Below are 22,187 nucleotides of genomic sequence, written 5' to 3' on the forward strand. Positions count from 1 at the left end.
GGGCCCTGGCCCTGTGCCTGGTAGGCCTGTTCAGTAAGCCTTCCATAATGATGACTATAGCAAATTCTTCTGTACAGTGTGTACATCCTAACAGGAGGACGTGTTCCTGTGTTGGTACTGTGCAAGCATGGGACTCTATTTTTTACTTCTCAGCTTTATTCCTGTGACGATATTCGTGATTATGCCGATAATAGAAATTCACCACCATCAACTTATTGGGAGCGTTTTTTATTGCGACTCGATATAAAATCCTATATGGTCCCATCCCTAGTACTGCACGTGACATGACATGTAGAATACACAACCACAAATACATATCTACTTCTTCCTGTCTATTTTGCTCATCATGGCCTTGACGTCGACCGGAGCGGAGGCAATAGCAGCCTTGGCCTTTTCCTCCTCCTCCTGCTGCCACAGGATGATGGGATGGATGCCTAGGCTTCGGTTCTGAGCATTTTGCTCCAGCTGGGCTGGACTAGGGTGGAAACAGAAACATGATTAAGTCAAGATGATTGAAAAGCCTCTCTTTGTGGGAAGGGACAGTTTTTTAGTGGCTTTCAGTTGGATTAAAGAAGCAGGTTCAGGTATCTTGGCTGTTGAAACCGGTGGTGTAGTTGTTCAGTCGTTCAGATTTATTTTGTGGCGTGACCAGGCCATGATGCCTTATGTTCTCTGTGCAGCCTTGAAGGGTTAACGGTTCAGTTCCTCCAAACTATGGAACCTATTTTCTGATATCTAGCCATACAGTTTCTATTCATTCGTCCAGGTTTTGAGATTACAGTACAGTCATTTAGCAGACACTTTTATCCAAAGCGACTTACAATTCAGATTCTATCACATTCATACACCGTAGGCACAGCTACGGGAGCAATTTTGGGGTTAAGTGTCTTGCTCAAGGACACATCGGCATGCGACTAGCGGAGCCGGGGAGATAAACATTTTGACTCCACACCAATTCAATAGAGAGAATTTCATTTGTGCTGCTTCAAAAGATGACACATTTAACAGCAACCTTTCTTTCAACAAGCAATGTGGACATTACTCTGGATACTCCACAGAGCTCAAGTGTTTGGAGACTCATTCAGTATCTTTCTGGGCAGCAAATTCCATTGACATGCATGTTATTTTATCTACAGCTCTAGAGTTCCAGCAACAACTTTCATGTTTAACTTGTCAGCATTTTTCTAATCAACCTGTCTGACCTTGTTAGTAGCTGCTGTTAGGCCACTTTAGGTTATGATGTGTTTTAATCTGGCATGAAACCTAGTGTTTGCATAAGTGAGTATCCAACTGTGGGGTAGAAATGACATGACTATAGGACGAACATCAGGTACAATCACATATATTTTTAAAGCCCCTTTGTACATATATTCGGATGTGTGGTCAACAAAGGTATGGAAGGGATCAGCCACCAACCTGAAGCTATGAGACTCAGGGTTCACCGCCTTCTTCTGCATTTCTTTGTACACGGGTGACTTGAGGTAACGGAAGAAAGTGTCCTGTACCAATGAAAGCACACAAGACTGCAGGTGACCTCAGATTCACAACAAGAGTGCCTTTTATCTGAAAATGTGTATTTCATTTATATATACATTTTTAATTGGATCACAAATTATAGTATGAATAATATATTATATGTCATAGCCTGGACATAAAGGAACAATGTCTGATCTGGTAACCTCTGTAGACCCAGTAAGAATAGAACCCCCGTCCCCTCCAACTAAGCTGTTCTGTGGACACTTTGGCAGTGACTTCAATACATCTTTGTAATGTATCTACACAGGAGATCTCAGATGATCCCCACATTAGTCCTTAAATCCTTATTGGTAAAGATGAATTATAGGCGTTACACAGACGCACCTTTTTCATGAGCAGGAACACGTGTGTCTGGGCTGCTTCCAGCACGTAGCGGTGCGGATGGTCCAGGCCTTTCACTGTCAGACCCATCGTCCTGCCATCAATGTTGATCCAGCGGGGGGCACCGGGGGCCAGGAAGGTCCTAAACACACAGACACTCCGGTTCAACATCTTGGTTGACATTTGGGTCAGGCTGTAGTCTACTGACTTTGTTTGGAAATATAATACTGCTGAAACATTAAAGTATTAAAGGCCCTGAAACCCTATTGAATCAATCAGCTACTAATATGGTCCATGTGATTAAACTATGTTCTGCTAAAGTTTGAATATTTCACACAGTAGAGTCATGTACTGTGGTAACCTTAATGTAGTTAGTAGACACATGACAGGTTGTAATACATATGTATGCAAAAATAAATTAAATATCTATGACGAGATGTAAAGGCCAGTAGAAGTGTGTTTTATTGACAAGCTCGAGACTTTTGCTCATGTGGGACTCAGTAGTGTTTCAAGTTATTTGCACGACATTATAGAAAATAAGGCACAATACAGGGCTACGTAACCCCCAGCACCATGTGTTTTTAAATTCAACAAGGCACACATGTTTTATCTCAGCAAGGAGATTATGTATTGGGTTGGGTGTTTATGCGTTAGTGTGTGTGCATCTGTGTCTGTCTGTCCAGACAAAACTTGCATACTGCTGGACCCCACAGCCTGATATGTGTTCATTTATGAGGCTCAAGGACCTCTTGTGGTTGCAGTGATTCTAACTTTCTTAAAACATTTTATTGACAACATTATCTTATTGACTATTTTACACCATTAACTGCTGACTCCTGACTCCTCTCACCACAAGTGATCAACAACTGCTTCCACTTGGACTCTTGTTTCCATATGGATTATGAATTGTTGCTCTCTTGATTTGCACACCTAGGTAAGAAAACTGTACGTGTATGTGTGTGTGTGTGTGTTAAGGAGTCAACATGAAGTGTTACACTGTGCACTGCAGTTTACTTTGACAACTTCTGAATAGCCTATATCGCCGGTTGTTTTTTTTCATTAATTTTTTAGTAATCTAATTCAATGGTTTGCCTCTGAAGAACTTAAGCCACTCAGCAGTTTAGGTGAGTTTTATTTCGTTTCTGTTGAGTTTTAATGAAGTGTGTTTACAATGAGTTAACAAGGCCATTGGTTTGCATGGCTCACGGGTCAGGTAGGAGGGCCCTGTTAAGAGATTGTAGAAAAATATGAAAGCATAAAAGTATAACTATTAGAACCTGTAACCTGTTTGATTCAAAGTATAATCATTAAACATATAAACTGTTTTATTTCATGATAGAAGTGATTAAACTGCATAGACACCTTATATCAAATAGTCACTCAAAACTTATATAATCCTGTTCAAACCAGTTACATTCTGTTGCAGACCTAAAAGCAGGAGGCCTCCTGTATGTGTGAGGCGTGTGATTAGGGGAGGTACTACACTCAGAGTAGCAGAAAACAAGCAGAAAAACTGTGAGATTTGGCCTTTTCCCCATCTAGAGACTGGGATAGACTTCTTTAATAGACCCTCAGGGGTCTTACCCCCTCAGAGGTGGACTAGAAGACCCTTTGTGCGTTATCAGAAGATCAGCATAAAAAGAGCCAGCACAGCAGAGCAGAGAGCGTGAGAGAGAGGAGGGGAGATTTCCAGGGTAGAAGCTGGATTATATTTCTTAAGCAAATCAGCGAAAAAACCTGTTACAGTAGACGTGTTAGGGTTACATCCTACTGAGAGCGCCTAGATCGTAGCCGTGAAAGACTTTCAGAAAGACAATAATTCCAAAATCCTAACGGCTCCGCTACAGGGTGAGATAAATGGCCGAAGGTATTGTTCTGACACCTCCAAGAGGAACCTAATCTTCGCAGGTGCACGGACAGCCGACGGAGTTACCACCGTGTTAGGTGCGCAAGCCTGCCCCGCTTTCCCCGGGGCAGGAACTGTTCACGCTACAGGCCCTTGGCAAAATTTAGCTTAGGGCCCCAGGGAGGTCAGGTCTGTCTCTGGTCTTGAGGAAATGTAACGGTTGATAAAGAAGACCGAAAGCTGCAAGTGAGTAGAGAGATGGTCATCCTGAGGTTTCTTTATGCTTTATAAGTGTGCTACACGCCTCAGTTGTGTCTACACATTTTTTTATCCTGATATCAGACAAAGTACCTCTCAGAACTGTAGAGCAGCAGTGAAACTCACTGTAGTTAAAGTTTGATCAAGAGGTCTCTGACATTTATTGAATGGTGAATTAAAGGACTAAAGGACCAAGACTTTTGTCATGGCAAACTAGAAAAGGGCACTCAGTGGAGGGCAGATCTCCACCGAGTGTGTCTCCCTCTCCCCTCCCAGCTCCCTCCCAGTCAGGACAATACAAACTCAAAAAACAAAAAATCATATGTGGAGGATGAGTTAATGAGCCAGATGAAAGAAGCTGTTCTGAAGTCTGGTAGTACGACAGCTGATACATCTGTATCTCTGCCAGACGGCAGCAGGGTGAACAGGCTGTGGCTGGTGGGTTTTGTCTTTTAGTATCCTTTGTTTTTAGCCTAGCAGATTGTCTTTTGCTACTGAGGCAGTTGTTATCACTTGCAGCCCCTACCAGCCACTTAAAAGGAGTGAGGAGTCAGCAGTCAATCATGGTATAAAACAGTCAAAAAAATAGGTTTTCTTTCTATTCCGTCTCCAGCATCTGACAATGGATGCCCCCCCCCCCCCCCCCATACACACACGGATAAACAGTTCTTTTTTTTCTTACTTGAAAATGGTCTCAGCTTTTGATGACATGGAAGATGATGTGCCCCACTTCAGTTCTTCAGCTGCCTCCCAAAAAGCCAAGTTCTCCCCTAGGATATAGACACACACACACACACACACACACACACACACACACACACACACACACACACACACACACACACACACACACACACACACACACACACGTATACATTTGATCAGTGATTTGATTTATTATTGTGTTTTTAAACCCAGGCCGTGGCACCATATGACCGAGTTGTTAAATAATTTTGTTTTACAAGCCTGCTCAAGGAACACAAGGAAAGCTGCAGTATGTACTGCTGAACAACTGCTCATATCAGATGTTTTGGATTATGGATGGCATATCAAACAGATTGTTCCATGTGCTTTGCTTATTGTCTTGGGAAAGACTCAGTTGTGCATTCAAATACATGTCACATGTAAGCTGCATGTCTTGACATCTTGTTTTTGTACCCTGTATTCCAGTGGCGGGCTGTGCATTTGATACCTGGGCCTTCACTGCTCTCCTGCAGCTGAAACACCTCATTATGACACCACAGCTACGGTTATTATTTGCTTTGTGGAAAAATGAAGCTCAACACCTATAAAGACACTAACTGCAGAGTGCAGATACATGAATACGCCGAGAGTGTCTCCTCTCTTCTCTGACTGCAGCTTGGACTGCTGCGCGAGGCTGCTGTGAGAGTGACTGCCTGTGAGTGCTTTGGGGCAGCTCACGGCAGCACCCGCTGCTCGTTCACATCAGAGTCAAAACACCAGAAAAGTCTCCAACAACACCAGAACAAGTCGCTAAATATGTCCCCAGCGCACCAAGGGACGTACCAATGGTTCCTATCACATATAAAACCAAACAAAAATCCATCTTCATACAAACAAGTTGTACAAATAATAATATATAAACAAGCATCTTAAAGCTACTGCAGATGTAAAAACAAGAGCAGTTAACTTACCAAAGCTATTGTTCACTTAAAGACAAAGTCCATCCTCCTTTCTTTGTTAACAAAGAGTTTAATCTCATGGTTGTTCAGTACATCCGTGCGTTTTAGTTCCAGTAAGAAGTCCTTCTGGATTCAGTGAAGACAGTCGAGCCTCCCCAGTTGTATTTCTTGAATATGTTTTAATGCGTTTGAGGGCTGAAAATGTCCGCTCGACAGAGGCAGCAGATATTGGGATTGTCACCGCCCAACATGTCACGCTAGCCCACTGACCAATCACGTACGGCTAGGCCAGCTAGCAGCTCTGACACGTCAAAGAATACGCCCAACATGTCAAACTAAAGATCTGATTGGTTGAAGACTATGACAATCAACAATATCTTCCCCATTCACTTAAACTGCACATGGATTCACTGGTGAGTCCGCAGGCCTGGGGCCTCTCTTCTACCTAGAGACACAGAGGTGAAATCTGATTGGATAAAAGCTCTACTTAAAACAAGCTGCACTGGAAGCAGAGCAACTGAGGAACACAGTAGCTGTGCAATGAGAAAATAAGATAATGGGAACAATTATAATACATGTAGTGTATTTATGAAAAATTATTAAATTATAAAATAGCTATAACTTTGTGATTCTGTCTAGGCCAGCAGAGAAGACCTTGCTGGCCCTGATGGCCCACCACTGTCATATTCATATATTCTGCATACAGGAAATGAAAAAATGTAACATTCAAAATATCACTACTCTGACATGGGAGGTGCAACAATATCACAATTACGATTCTACATTGTTATGCCATTACCTGCCTTAGCCTTACTATCAGGAAGGTTGAAACAAATTAAGTGAAGGCTTGTACAAATACCCAAGTGCCCAAAACAAGAGGAAGGGTTCCAGAGAAAGTACCGGGAATGCCACAACCATCTCACACAAGAGATGCATGGTCTAAACTGAAAGATGTCTAATGACATGTGGTAACATACCGCTGAACTCCTTCTTGAGAAAGACCTTGAAGTCGTCTCGGCCTCGCAGGTCGCTCAGCAGCTCGAACAAGCTGAAGGACCAGCGCTCGACTCGCATCTTAGTGGGAACGTCAACTCTGGACACAAACACAGGCTGAGTCACTCACTGGAAGTCTTACTGCTACATGGCTGTGCCTTTAGAAAGTATCCACATTACACTTTTACAGACATAACATCTGTTTGGAATACAATACATTCACTATGCAGACCCATTTCTATGGAGTGTAATAAAAATGAAAATAAGTTTAATTTACAAAATTAAACATTCACAAATTGGTACAGCTGCACATGGTTGTTGGGCTACTGCTGCAGTTGTGGTTGTTGCTATGATATGGATATGAACAGTAGCTGTAAGGTTGCTACTCTGCCTCTGTTTACAGTAGCAGAGAAAGCATTGTAAAGCCAGCAAATGAACCTGGTGATTCTACCAGATATGACCAATATGTTGTTACCAGGAGTTCCAGATCCATGGGCCTTTAGCTTTTTAGTTGAGTTTGAGGCAGCAGGGTGTGAGGAGTTTAGGGGAAGAAGCTGTTGCTGAGTCAGCAGCTGCAATGTTAAAAGTCCGGGGGAAGGGTCTTTTATGATTTTGGCAGCCTCGTTTGTGTAGCGTTACGTGTAAATGTCATGGATGGAGCGGAGAGAGACAGTGATAGACTCTGCTGACTTCATTTTTCTCTGTAGGGAGTTGTTGCACTTCCCATGCCAGACAGGGATGCGGCTGGTCAGGATGCTCTCTATGGTTCCTCTGTCGACGGTGGGAAGGATGGTTAGGGGAGGCTGGCATTAGTGTGACCAGCGGTGTGCTTACTACACATCTCAAGGGAGTGCTGGTGCTGAGTGTGGTGGCAGCAGAGGTGATGATTCCAAGATGATGTTGAAGATGTCCGTGAGCACATCTGCCAACTGGTCCCTGAGCATGTCCAGGCACACTGTTGGGTCCAGCAGCCTTGCTCGAGTACACTCTAGCTGGGGTTCACATGACATCGGCCGTGGACAGAAAGAGTACCTGGTCGCATGGGGGATGGGTCCTCATTCATATAGCGCATGTCATTTGTGTCTGGGAGATGGATCTGGATTTCTTTCCGTTCATACGTGCACTTTGCTCTCCTGATGTCCCGGGACAGATTAGCCCTCGTAAATCTGAGGGCTGCCATGACATGCACGTAGCTCAGTGGACATCCATGGCTTCTGGTTAACACGTATGGTGATGTTCTTGGAGATGGTGACAACTGTGCACTGCCTGATGTAGCAGAAGCTGCATACTGGTCAGCTACATGTTCAGAGGTGGCAGCTTTCTTGGACATGTTCCCGTCTGAGCAGTGAAAACACATGCTGATAACATTTTGTCAAGACTGTACTTCACTGATGAGAAACCGATGGTAAATGGTAAAGGGACTGCATTTATATAGCAGCTTTATAGTCTTCTGACTAACACCACCCATTACAATAGGTGTCAACATGTACATGTATACACACATTACACACATGCACAGCCTACATATGAATCTCATTCACACACTCCGATGGCAGCAGCGGCTGAGTATCTTGCCCAAGGACACTTCAACTGGCCAGGGATCAAACCACCAATCTCCCGATGAGTGGATGGCCCACGTTATCTCCTCAGCCACAGGCCTGTGGACTATGTGGACTACAGGCCCCCATAGTCACCATACCAGGTTACTAGGTCAGGCGAAATATTGCGAGGCAACAAAAGGAGGCTCACAATCTAAAGTCTTTGAAGAAATCTGAATAGGTCTTTGTTTTTCATTGAGATGCCTTTAAGTATCTTGATGATGAAGCCAGACAGAAAAAGAAACTGCAGCAGCCCTCACCGTCTCGTGTTGTAAGTCCAGTATGCATCATTGTCTGTTTGCCAGGGGTTGCTGGGTAGACAGGGAGCCAGGAACGGGTCGTGGTTTTTGTAGGTTGTCACATACTTGGCCAGTCTGCAGAAACAGAACTATCATGAGACCAACAGAATCCACAGAGTCTCCAAGTCAGTGTTTCCAAACTGGTCTAGCCAGTGTTTTAACTGATCACTGAATACGGATCTAAAGATCCTGTTCTAGTAATTAGGCCTGCAAGATAAGTATATATAATAATCATAGAATGAGCAAATACAGATCTCATAGTCATGCAAATTTCGCAAATAGATAAGAATCCAGAGGAACTTACGCTCCGAGGGACACACTAGATTTCACCTTTGACCTCATGATAGCTTGTTGGTAGAACAAGTTCTAGAACGATAGAAGAACACAAATACATTTGTTTGTAAAATTGTTTGTAAAAGTTTGATAAATCAAAGAATATCCAACTATCCACTTTCAAATCTGTAGACAGACATGAGACAATCGATGGGGTTACATCTGGGTCTTTAAATTAACCAGAAAATAGATTTCAGAGCAAAACACCTCAGTCCAAAAATGTTTAATTGCAGGTAAGATAAACGTATAATTAAAAATGTAATAATGCAAATCCAAAAGTTATATTTGTGAATCCAAAAGTTGTGCTTGCTGTACATGTTGCCAAGCTGTCGCTCCAATCGAGACTGGCCAATAGAGACGTGTTTCCTTCAGTGTATGTCCCGCCCACAAGATTCAGCTCAACAGCAAGCACAACTTTAGGATTCACATTATACATTTTCTTGTCTTATTAGCAATAAAACATTTTCTGATTGCAGTGTGAAAAGTTCTTTGACTGCAAAATAAAGACACAGAAGTAACCCATGAAAACATCCAGCTCACTGAAAGTCAGCTGACTTTACAGCTTCAAACCATCAACAGTAAGCTTGGAGGAAATTTGGGTCTGCTATGTAGCAGATATAATATCAACGTACATATTTTTTTACATAATTTCTAATTAATGCTTTGACTTACCATGCGTCTGTACGCATCAAAAGTGATTTTCTGAGAGACAAGAAGAAATGATGTTACCATGGGAACAGTTTGTTTGGCTCATATTACTCTGAGAAGCACGATGTTTAGAGGTAGTTAGAATAAAGGATGGACACTAAAGTAAAGCTACCACTGGTAAAGCACAAACAGAAAGGTGGGAAATAAGACAACACAGTCCCCCCAGGGTAAAAGATACTTGATGCTGCAGAGTTTTCTGTGATTATTGAAGTCAACATTGATTCATTTGCAGCAGCTTTTCAGAAAAATATATCAGTATTTGTAAGATCCTGGCTATACTTTGTAATACAAATTCCAGTAAAAGTAAAAAATGGTCTAAACTGTGCTTGGTGAAATGTATTTTGTAAATGTCTATATTATGCTGGAAGTTAAAAAAAAAGCATTTCTCCCATATGACCAATTTATAATGGAATTATTGCAGGAATTGGATAGAATTACCAGCTTGGTTGATTTACCATTAATTAATACAATCACAACATCACTTTTTTCTGGAGAGACTGACTAAAAACTACATGGGACACAAGTTTGAGATAGTCATTTACACATGAGAATCTGGGAAATCACAGTTTACTATTTCATTTTTCTAACACTTTACTCTCTTATCTTCATCATTGTGAGGAGATCTGTGAAAAGAGTAAGAGACAGGACAAGGACAAATGCAACGAATGGATTAAACAGGTGGTTTAGTCATTACTAATACAATTCTAGACCCCAGGATTGTGTTAGATCCCCAGCAGTACACTTTCAATCACATGCAGTTGTTGCTTTAAAGTTAGGAGCATCTACAGTAAACTTCTTTCTGTTACAAGCTCAAATTTCTCCAAAGCTGAAATGAGATTCACATATTTTGAGAGAGAGGAGAGGACTCTAAGTGGATGTCTAGAGATCCTCCAGCAGTATTACTCTCCATGTTAAGCTCCACTAAGTTTCTAAAAAGACCAGCTGACCTCAATCCCTCAGTCACTGTGTGTGTGTGTGTGTGTGTGTGTGTGTGTGTGTGTGTGTGTGTGTGTGTGTGTGTGTGTGTGTGTGCGTGTGTGTGCGTACTGACCTGTTACCTCATCTGCGGTGGGATCAATAAGACGTTCTGGACCACTGTCCATAGCGCTGTGAGTACGAGGCTGGACATGCACAGGACAGGTTCATGATGAATGTACAGGCAATATGATAATGAGATCTCTCTGTTGCTACTGTAGATATAGTTATTATGAATTTATTTGGATCATGGCATATTCACACAGAGACACTCTCACTGACCGGGGGCCTGTTGACTATCCAGTATGCCCTCTCCTGGCAGTCAAACACCACACGATCCGGCTTCTTCCTCTCCTTACCAGCCCTGACACACACACACACACACACACACACACACACACACACACACACACACACACACACACACACGTATGAACAAACCCAAAAAGAAAGGGAAGTGGAAAGTGTCCAGAGGAACTGATTTATTGGGAAGTAAAAACTTAAAAATGTTCATTGTGTTCACACGTTGGTTAGTTGAACTGATTATACTGGTCTCAATGTACGGGTTGGTTGTCCATACATGGACACACATGTGTACACAGCACCGAGTGCTGAAGGTTTGCAACAAATGTTTTGTCAGATTTATAATATTGTTTTTAACATATTTACTTTGCCGGTTTTAGACTGTTCTATGCTGTTCTCCTGCATGTGTAAATGAGGTAATAGTGAAAACTATTGTTGTAGTAGCAGTAGTACTAATATTGAAAAATGTTAAAGAATATCTCTGATCTTATTTGGTCTGTGCTTAGAAAATACTGATGAGCTACAAGCGCACACAGCAGTATTTGCAGTATGGTCTGCTATTCAGCAATGAGACAAAGTACAAAAGAAATGACCTGGATGTAACTCTAGTTCTATAGGTTTATGTGTATGTCACAATATAAATAGCTCAAGCCTGATACGACGTCTGATCCCGTATACATCTGTCAGAAATCCCTAAACCTGCAGGTATCTATGCGCATTCAGCTTGAGATTCCCTTCAACATGTTTTTAGACAGGGACAAAAAAAATCCTTCTCCCTCATTGATCCAGAATCTATGAATATGCAAATATGCAAATATTCGTCATTTAAAAGTTGAACTGCCGGACGCAGGATGTCATCCACGCTGTATTGCTTTCACCTACTTGTACTGCTCAGTGGCCTGCATCACGATGAAGTCCCACTTGTGGTTCAGCCAATCATGGAGGTGGTTGTAATGTGCCTGTTTAAAAACACAAACATGGAGACAATATGGAGCAGCAAGTAGTAACATCACTGCTCCTCTGTTTATGGAGAGTGAAACAGATGTGACAGTAAGGACTAAAGGAGACGAGTGAGGATCCTTAAGCTTCATGTTGAGTCAACATGAAATATTGATGTGAATTTCAACAACACAAGAGTCACTCCACTGATTTTACACATGAAGATAAGCAGTCTGTACAGATCATCCACACACACATACACACACACACACACACACACACACACACACACACACACACACACACATATACTGTATATATAAAACACAACTGCAAATTTAACAAGAAGTCTAAAAAAGGTCTTCTAAATCACTGGACATATCTACACTGAGTCCTTCATCTTGATGTAATTTAATAGGGACAATACAATGTTTTTCAATTGGCAAATATATATGAATGAATTATAATTAAAATAATAATAACTATTAAAATCAAAATTAAATAAAGGAATAAGGAAATAAGAATTTAAATATGGTCTGTTCTGCATTCTCTATGACAAGTTGTAATTGCAACTTCCTCTTTTAAGGTTTACATTGAGCTGAGGATAAAACACAAATCATGAACTCATCTGTGCAAATATTATAGCAGAAATAAAGAGACGCTCCCGGGTGTGGCTTTACCATCCAATAATGCTCATAAAGTCCCACATTTCCTCCAAGTTCACTGCTGACGTTTTGGAACAGTTCACAATCGTGTTGTTAGACCAACAGAGAACATTAGAAAGTAAAGCTTAATGGCCAGATGCTTGTTGCCACACTGCATCCAGAGCAAATATGTGTCAGTAGAAAACAAATCAACTCTTGAAGCACAGTCAGTAAAGCTTGAAGCCTTTAGCTTTGTATAGAAGGAAAAACTCACACTCATACAGACACAATCACTAGAAACTCGAACACAAACCTGTTCGCAGGGTTCTAGCGCGCCTTTCTTGCGGATGTTCCTCTTTGCCAGGTAAATGGCTACATTCAGAAAGAAGCAAAGTCATTACTAATCACACACATTACAAAAGTGAAAGTCTTATAAAGTGAGGAAATCTGCTTGTTTGCAATGTGCCCATCATCAGAGAAGACTGAGTTTTAGGACACAGATAGCATGTAGAGATAAAAAGAAACTGTCAAATACACCTTGTTATCTAAAAGACTAGTTTAGACTTCTTATTTCAGCGCCTCGCTTATATGCAGATATGTCGAGTCATTTTAAGAATTGGAATAAAAAAGGCTTGCTTCTAAAACAAAACCAGTAGTATAGCCATGTGCAATGTGACTCAACAGGTGTCATCCTAAGAAATCACTGAAGCTCTTAATTTTCTTGTTCTAACCCCCCCCCCCCCCCCTCCATATGACATACTGTACCCCACCATAGTCAGAGTCCTCTGCAACCCATGTCTGTGTAGGCCAGAAGTATGGGGTCTGAAAAGGTTTAGATCACAAAGACAGTATTAGTGATGCCTCTCCTTCTTCCACACAACTGCTGATGGATTTTTATTCCTGCTAAATGTGTTTGTGTAGGTTTGCCAACTTCCACTATAAGAAATACAGAATGACCTGAGAAAAAGAAGACAGGCAACAAAACAATTCAATGATTTCTAATTCCGCTTTTTGGTATTTCAATGTTTTACTCACACAATAATGTTTTGAGTTGAAGTTGAGTTCATTTGGGGGCTTTACCGAAGCAATTATGAGGTTACAACGTTCATTTATTGTCATTGTACAAAAGGGTTGTGCAACAAAAAGCAGTTTGTAGTCTCACCTTGCTACAAATGAACATAAAAAAGAGCACAAAAAACAAACGTTATCATACGTGGATGAGTTAATGAGTCTCACAGCGAGAGGAAAGAAGCTGTTTTTGAAGTCTGGTAGTACAACAGCTGACTTCTGTATCTCTCTCCAGGCCACAGCAGGGTGAACAGCTGTGGCTGGGTGGGTTTTGTCTTTTAACATCCTGTGGGCTCATTGCAGGCTCCTCTTGTCACACATATCATTGCTGCTCAGTAGATGGATACCATCATTTATTCACCCTCTAGAGCCCTCCTATCGTGTGCCATGCCCATCTCATCCCAGTATGTAATCTTTCCAGTCAGGATGCTTTCTATTGCTCCTCTGCAAAAGTTAACAAGAACTTGGCAACGGTGGTGCGGGACGAATAAAAGATTTTGTTATCTCATCTTATCTTATCTTATGTAAATGCTGCGGCCGGTAGCTCTGATGAATTTAGCCATTTTTGTCTTAATTAGTTGCATTTTTGTCTTTACTACTGGATTTATTCACGGGGAACGGACCTTGAGACGATTACCTTCCACAGGCCAACCACCCAGCAAGACCTGCCAGACCAAACGCTACTGAAAACGGAGTTGAGGGGGCGGAGACTCGAGATGGAAGCTAAGCTAACCCAGCTAGGACCTATGGCTATTCCACCACCCAGTCTGCTCCTGGCTAATGTCTGGTCACAGGCTCATTCAGGCTAACCTAGGAGCAGGAGGACCTGGCTCATCGTTCATCCCGGATCAAGCTGCACCTGACGAGGAGTTGATTTGTCTCCTTGATGTTGAATTCTTTAATGTGAAGATGTTGGCCATTTTGCCCGCTTTGTCATGTTTTTACTTGTGTAGCGAAGGGGCTACAACTGCACTCTGTAGTGCATCCCTGTGTTGCCGTAGTGTCATCTGCAAACTTCTTTTAGAGTTCTCTTCAAGTTTGGGGTAGCAGTTGTGGTTATACAGCGTGAACACAGCCCTGGGGTCTGCGGTGGTCAACACTATGGAGGTCAAATGGCCCCAGCTTGCGCTTGGATTTCTGCTCTAACTGTATGCTTGCACTCAGATATGTTGTTGCTTGCACAGATTTCAAATGTATTCCATTTCCACTTTTATTCTCCGGTTTTCTACCAGCTGACATAATTATACAAAAACGTTTTATTCAGATTACGGTATAAATTCCAGCCAGTACTTGAAGGTACTTGTACTTGAGTATTTTTATTTCAAGCTACTTTATTTCATATTGTACTTTTCACTTGTACATTCGTCTGACAGCTTTAGTAACTTTATTATTATTATTATACCAAAATCTTTAAATCGACTTTGCCAAGTGATACTTACACATAATGCTTTACAATTTAGAATCCAATAATACTACTCATTATGCAGAATTGCCCATTTCAGAATAATGGATATACAAATTCTTATTGTGAAATGGGCTGTAGCTTTAAGTAACATTTTTAATTCAGGACTTTTACTTATTCCACAGAAAGTTCTGTTCTCATGTGTCTTTCAATCAATCATCCTGCATTGTTTTCATGGTGAATCAACAGCCGTGTTGGGGGATGCCACGTTGAAAAGTTCACTCAGTTCCATGAAAAATCACAGATCAATTCAAACTTCTCTCTCTGCTAAAACCGTGTTCAGGACTGTCTGTACCTGATAGATGGGATATAAAGTTATAATGCAAAACTAATATCCAGCTGATTTCCTGCCTCCTGCTGTGGTTTGACTAAAGCACAGTCATCACTTTTTAGATGTAGACATTGATCTGTGTATTACTCACAAATAATTGCCATGAACTCTGAGTTATCAATCATTTTAAAATCAAAATCTACTCTAAAAAAATGAATAAATAAAGAGCAGACATTTTGAATCGGCCGTTCTTCTCAATAACTGACATCACGTTGGTTTAAACATTTGAATCATGCGTCTTCTTAGTAACTTATTGAGGATTATTTTCTGTCCCAACATACTGTTTCAACAGGAAACACATCACATACACCCTGATTTTATTAGAGACTGTCAAAGTGCTCCAAAATATCCTCCTAATTCACTATCTTCTTAACAGCTCACTGTGTTGACATCAAAGACCGGCAGGTAGAGAGCCATGCGGGAACTGGTGCTTTTGGTATGCTGCTGTTGTTGTTTAACACAATCAGTGAGTCTTTGTATTTTGTTCAGAAAAATACTCTCCAAATCCTGTTTCCCTGTGATGTTGAAGTGCAACAATAATTCCAACAATGGGCAGCAAAGAAGAAAGAAAGATGTTTATGTTTACCTGGAAGCGGTAGAGGCTGGTGTCGTTGCACATCACCAGCTTCTTGTGGTTCTGCAGGGGGTAGATGTAGCCATAGGCCACTAACATGGTGCCAAAGGCCTGAACCTCTGGGACACAGACAGGTAAGTAACATGTGAATATGTTCCCTTTTTAAAATAACTGACGTGTGGAGATGCAATGTTTTAGCGATCAATCTATGATTTTTACAGTGTTGTACCTTCTGGAGTGGTCTTCATCTTGGTGGTGATCCATGCGATGACGTCTTTACCTGTGGAAACAGAAAAGAGATGAAACACTACACAGTAACTTATTGTGTCTTTAAATCTCAAATTGTTAATTATTATTATTGTTATTGTTGTGCCTACCTATTGTGTGCCATCTCACAATATACTATTTTCTTGCTTTAACATTTACAGTTTAACGCCATCATTTAAAGCTGTACTTAATGACTTAATAACAACGACAACACTAACCACCTGGCTTTAGCATGTTAGCATGCTAACATTTGCTAATTAGTACTAAACTCAAAGTAAAGCTGAGGCTGATGGGAATGTCATTCGGTTTTGCTCTCAAACCAAAATATTTGACACATTCAAATGTTGACCTGATGATAGTGCGAGATGAGAAGTTAGAGGATCACCAGAGTTATTACAATTGATTGACTGGAACTTTTTTGGCAGTCAATCTAATATATTGTCGAGATATTTCAGTCTGGTGGAGCGACCCACGGTGCCCCCTAAAGATTCAATATTATGTTCCAAAACAGTACTTTTTTATATTAGAGGGTTCTCTTAATGATAGTAGCTCTGACAGTTAAGATGTGCTTAAAATAATTTAGATTTATAATTTTGTGACAGTGAAAAGAATTCAGAGGCATAATGTGAGCATGAGAAAGCTAGAGGACATGACTGCTGCCCACAGTGCACACAGCCATGGCACATTGACTATAGAGATTGGAATAATTGATTAATGTGCTAAATAATTTGGGTTTGGCAATATTGAATGATGTAAAGTTTGAAAAAATCTCTCTCTAAACATATTTTTTTATTTTTTGCAAATAAGGGAATAGAAAGACTACGTCCCAAAAAATGTTTTGGGGGTTAATAAGTATTTTCTGAAAACTTTACAAGCAATATTATTTGTATTTGTTCCATATGAAAGACTCAGAGTCAAGCTCAATAATGTGTTCCAAACACAAGGTGACTCTCGGGACGATGGACAAAATAGCAGCATCAGCCAGGAGACATGATGACAACACAAGTGAATGACTAAAGGTAACAATGCAACAAGCATTCTAGAGGAATCACACTGCTTGGCTTCTGCACCACCTAATCAATTTATAAACTGTCACTCAACACCACTTCAGTTCACCGGGGGGGGGGGGGACCTTTCCCTCGCTGTGCTTAGATTGGATTAAAAAGCCACTTTGGCCCCAAAGCACTGTCCAGATCTCATCCAATTGTGGACTGCCTTATTTAGCCTGTTAGCAGCTTAGACAGCAGGCAGCCTGCCAGTGACAGTCTTTAAATGATGCAATGACAAAGTGTTGTGAATCTATTGCTCAACCATATTTAGTCTCTGTTCTAGGAACTGATAGAGTGAAGGGTCAGTAAATAAGGTCATTGAAGTTACAAATAACAAATCAATCCAATCCAATGGGACCAAAGACACAATATTGGAAGATTTCTCTTCTTTTTTCTCTTCATTATTTGTTCTTTTTCATTCTCGTGGCATTTCAAATCAGGTGGATTCACAAGTAAACTTCACAGCAAATACGATTTGATGAACTAATTACCATAGTCAATAGGTATGGAATAAAAGTATGCTGTCATTCAAATATGTATCAAAATATTGATATTAAAAGCAAAAGAACATAGATTGAAAAAGAGGAATTCATCTCTTTAAACCCTACACCCCTCATCCCTTGTCAGTTGCTCTTCCTCAGGTTTCTTCCATTTTTTCTCCTCTTGACCTTTTTCTTTTGGTTACATTTTTCTTATCTGCTGCAGAGGTTGAAGACAGAGTGTGTCGTAAGCTGAACATATAATAAAGGCCCCTGAGGCAAATGTGTGATATTTGGCTATAGTATATGAATAGAATTGACTTGACTAGACGGTGTGCTGGTGTCTGCCAGTCTGCTGTTTCATTTTAGGAGCTGCAAAACCAAAGCTATACGCTAAAGGAGGCTACAAAAACTCTACTCTGCATCGCAACCATTAGCTATTTGATACATTGTTAATATAAAAGGATTTAAGAGCAGCTTTTCAGATGCAGCTTTTGCTGTAGCATCCTATGAAGCTGATAGTATGCCGATTGTAATAACACTATCATGTGCTGTCATTACTTGGGACAGATATTATGTAATAAATATTTGCAGAGTCTTAGCAGCTTTCTCAGGCTTTGTGAATGTGTGTGTCTCAGTCTCACCGGTGATGACATGTGGGATGGTGTTGACGTTGAGTTTCTGCTCCGAGCCCTTGATCCCGCTGTTGGGATCCTGCATCTCCACCACAATGGCCTCCAGCTGAAAGCAGAAGCACAGCAAAGAGGAAAAGATTGGTATGAGCCCCCAGATAAACACTGATACATTCATGATCTATCAGCTCCTTTCTTGAACCAATACATCAGTTCACGGATGAGCTTCACAGCATCATCAGAGAGGAAATGTAGAGATTTAAATCAGTGAGTTTTAAACATAGAACATTTGTAGATTTTTATATTTCCAGGAATTTGGGTTCTATACTTAAGGCCATTTGTCCAGGTAAGATGTATTCGTGCAATCTCAGTTAATCCTCACTGTTATGGGGAAGATTGTAAAATATCACAGTATTTGATTTCCTTTACTTTAATACCATAGTTATCAAGTAAATGCATCTGTTGTGTGAATGAAACAAAGGCATTATGAAATAAATAACTTATGAATAAATTGTGCAAAATATATAAATTAACTTGAAATGATTTTGTGAAATAATTTAAGAAATCCTTAAAACTCAACACATTATTCTGAAATATAATTTCCACATGACTTTGCTGTGTAGCCCGTAGTTGTGTGTGCATCCTGCATATAGCAGCTGTGCCATAGTTCAACCAAAGCCCAGAGAAACCCTTCGGTAGTATTGCAGGGGACTTTAGATCATTCAGAACATAAACCCTGGAGCAAACAAATGTTTATGAGACCTGTTTCCATTTTAATTTTGTTCAGTGAGACCATTTTCACATAGGAACACCACTTTTGTTATATTTAAATGTAATCGCAATCGCCAAAAAGCTAATGTTAGGCTATAAAGGAACTCCAGCACGCTCACATGCTTTCATGTCACCACCACTGAGCTAAAGGAGGACTCGTGTTCTAGTGGTGACATTTAGTCGTCTCGTTTAGACTCTTGTTAGCAACCGCCTTTTTTAAGATACGTAAAAGCTTCTAAATCCATATTCACTGTCGTATTTATTTCAACAAAACGTTCAAATCTCTCCCGCTTGTGTTAACCGCTGCAGACCTTATTTCAGACATCAAACCAGAAACACATTGAAGAATCCCATTGACTTTGACATTATGACACCGGAAGTGCAAGAATGCTGACTCGTGTCTGAGTTTTAGGACTCATTCCTGCAGCACATGTATAATGTGTCAGTTGGGTATTACAAATCTGAACAACAGCAATGATATGTGGAGTTCCCCAAGGTTCCATTCTTGGTCCACTTCTATTCAACGTCTCTATGCTCCAGCTAGCTCACATCTTGCAAAATGACAAAATATCATGTGTATGACACGTAGATTTCCATAACAATAAACCAAGATGATTATGGATGAATGACTCACTATCAGTGCTCTAATGTTTAAGACCTGAAACCATGTCAGAAATAGTGGAGATCTGAATTGAATTGAACCAAATCAGCCTCTTATCAAGTTGGAAATATAGAATGACATAAAGCACTCATGTTTTACAACAAGACTTTTGGTTTATACTCCTTTGTTGAATCTATTCCATTTTCAATATCAATTCAATTGATTTGAATAAGTACCGGCAGCCTCCACGAAGAAACTCGTTGATGTCTTTGTTTTTACATGACTTGATTATTCTAACTGTGTCTCTGGTCTCTGTTCAAACAATCAGTTAACTGCAGTTTATTCATAACGCTGCTGCCTGAGTCCAGCACTAAAAACTCAGAGAGTGGAACACATCATCCCAGGTCTCAGAGCTTTGCAAGAGCTTCCGGCACATCAAAGAATGGATTCCATAGAGCTCCTATATTACCTGGGACAGGTTTGCTCCCCGTCCACAGGGTTAGAACCAGAATGTCATTCACTTTGAATTGCCTTAGTGTCTGAAATGGGCCATATAAATAACCTTGCCTTCCCTTATGAATGTGTGCTAGAATACTACCGGCCCTCTGGTGATATAGTGTTTGATAAATTGATTCAACAAAAGTTTGTTTTTTAATGTGCACAATGTAAGAATTATCCTGAAATAATGCATTATTTAAATCTACATTTCCACACAGGACCCATCTTTAAGCAAGTGGATGAGATTCAGTCACACAATTACTGAAATAAACACAATATTGCCACACAGTTAAAGTTCGAAGACATGCAACTTTCTCCCCTTTGGTTAAAAGTTTGTCAGACACTTGAAGACACTTTCTATTGTACACACTTCCATTCGCCACACCTGCACTTGTCTCGCAATGTTGCCAGTGAATGCAAATTGCTAATCAAAGTGCTTGCATATGAATGACTGGGATGCACCTCATCAGGAGAGCAGGGTTTCATTATCATTCCCTCTGTTAAGGTAACTAACATCTGATTAGAGTTAGTGTTATTCTCAGGCACTTAGGTATTTACATTTGAACGTATTTATCTCACTAAAATTCAGAGGGAAATGTTGTAATCGTTAACTACATTTAATTAACACAAATGATAACGAACTATAAGATTTCACACACAAACATATATGCTCAATTTCTCAAATTCGATGCGGTTCAATCGGTTTAACTATCTAACAGCTAAACTATCAAAAAAGATAAGGACTGGACAAGATACTAGCAACACCTTACAATGTAATACAATGATGTGTGTTTCAGTATGGAGGCACTCGGTGATCTTTTCTCTTTTGTTAGTTATGGAGGATGTATTTCAATCATTTCATCTTTTATTTCCAGTGTAATTTGCAGTGTTCTCCACTTGTCTTCCTCCTTTCATATTGTAATCAAATAAACGTTCAGATTTTTTCTGTTTGCTCCCGTCCTGTTAGTGAGTTTGAAGTTAACATTAACAATAACATAACATAACAAGGTGAGTCAGGTGATAAACGGTACAGTATATTTCACCTGCAGGGACACCTGGCAGCAGAGCAGCAGAACTAATTGGCTTTAAAGGGGAATTAACGATGATCTTTAACAAGCCCCTGCTCTGCTGGTGGCCGGCAAATCATGTGCAATTCTCATTCAAATGAAGGTTGCTGTGGTGTCTGTGCTACATATTTATGAATCCAATAAAAGCAAACTTCAGTTTAATCCAGACATGTTAAGTGTAACTCAACTTTAGAATATCTGAAACAAATAAAATATTCGTGATGTTTAAAAGTTGTCTACATTTCTGATTATTTTAAGGATACAATATTACAAATAAAATACTAGCAGTGAGTACTAAATAATACCAATGATGATGATGATGATATTCACCCACCTTTTTGAAGCAGTGTGTGCGAGGCCGGAAATGTTGTGCCCGGTTTGGACGGACTGTTCTAATTGTCATATTTGCAGACGGATGAAGACCAAATCAGGTGTTTAAAGAAAATCCTGATGTGAAATATTCCAGTTATAATATATACAGTTGCTGACAGAGAAGTGTGTGCATGTAGTGGACTTGAACACACTCCCCCTGTCTGGAGATTGTAGGACAGGATGGGAAGGATGGATTTATCTAATCAGCTGGAGGACGCCTCTGCCCCCAGCAGCTACAGAGAAAAGCCTGTCGGGTGGTTCTTAAATTAACCTCTGCGAAAGACAATCTCCTCGTCAGAGCTTTAACGTGCAATTCAGGTGGCTATGTATGGAAGCTAAGGAGTGCCACAATCACCAAAGATTTCTGGGTGGTTTGATTAATCAGAATCAGAATCAGCTTTATTGGCCGTATGCGTACGTATGCGTACGTATACATGGAATTTGACTCCGGTTTTCACATTGCTCTCATGGTACATACATAGAATATTCAAATAAACAAGAGAAATATAAAAACAAGGACATTAAAGACAACAAAGTAGAACAGAGAAAATAAACATTTAACTACTATGTACAATATAAATATATATCGAAGAATATATATGAACATGAAGGACCATGGA

The 22,187-nt window shown here is 40.4% G+C and overlaps 1 protein-coding gene across 1 annotated transcript; it reads right to left on the reverse strand.

Moving 5' to 3' along the window:
• Nucleotides 1-318: 318 nt before the first annotated feature.
• Nucleotides 319-21,598, reverse strand: rgs9a (regulator of G protein signaling 9a; the record flags this gene model as incomplete). The annotated part of the gene is made up of 17 exons (XM_079177170.1): nt 319-475; nt 1,417-1,499; nt 1,861-1,999; nt 4,644-4,731; nt 6,582-6,697; nt 8,456-8,569; nt 8,799-8,860; nt 9,500-9,529; nt 10,594-10,656; nt 10,793-10,874; nt 11,696-11,772; nt 12,710-12,768; nt 13,167-13,218; nt 15,844-15,950; nt 16,061-16,111; nt 18,271-18,367; nt 21,530-21,598. 17 exons carry the CDS (start codon nt 21,596-21,598, stop codon nt 319-321), a joined length of 1,446 nt encoding a protein of 481 aa, XP_079033296.1.
• Between the last annotated feature and the right edge of the window lie 589 nt (nt 21,599-22,187).

This window comes from Pholis gunnellus (assembly GCF_910591455.1).
Source record: "Pholis gunnellus genome assembly, chromosome: 17".
In the NCBI taxonomy this organism is placed as follows: Eukaryota; Metazoa; Chordata; class Actinopteri; order Perciformes; family Pholidae; genus Pholis; species Pholis gunnellus.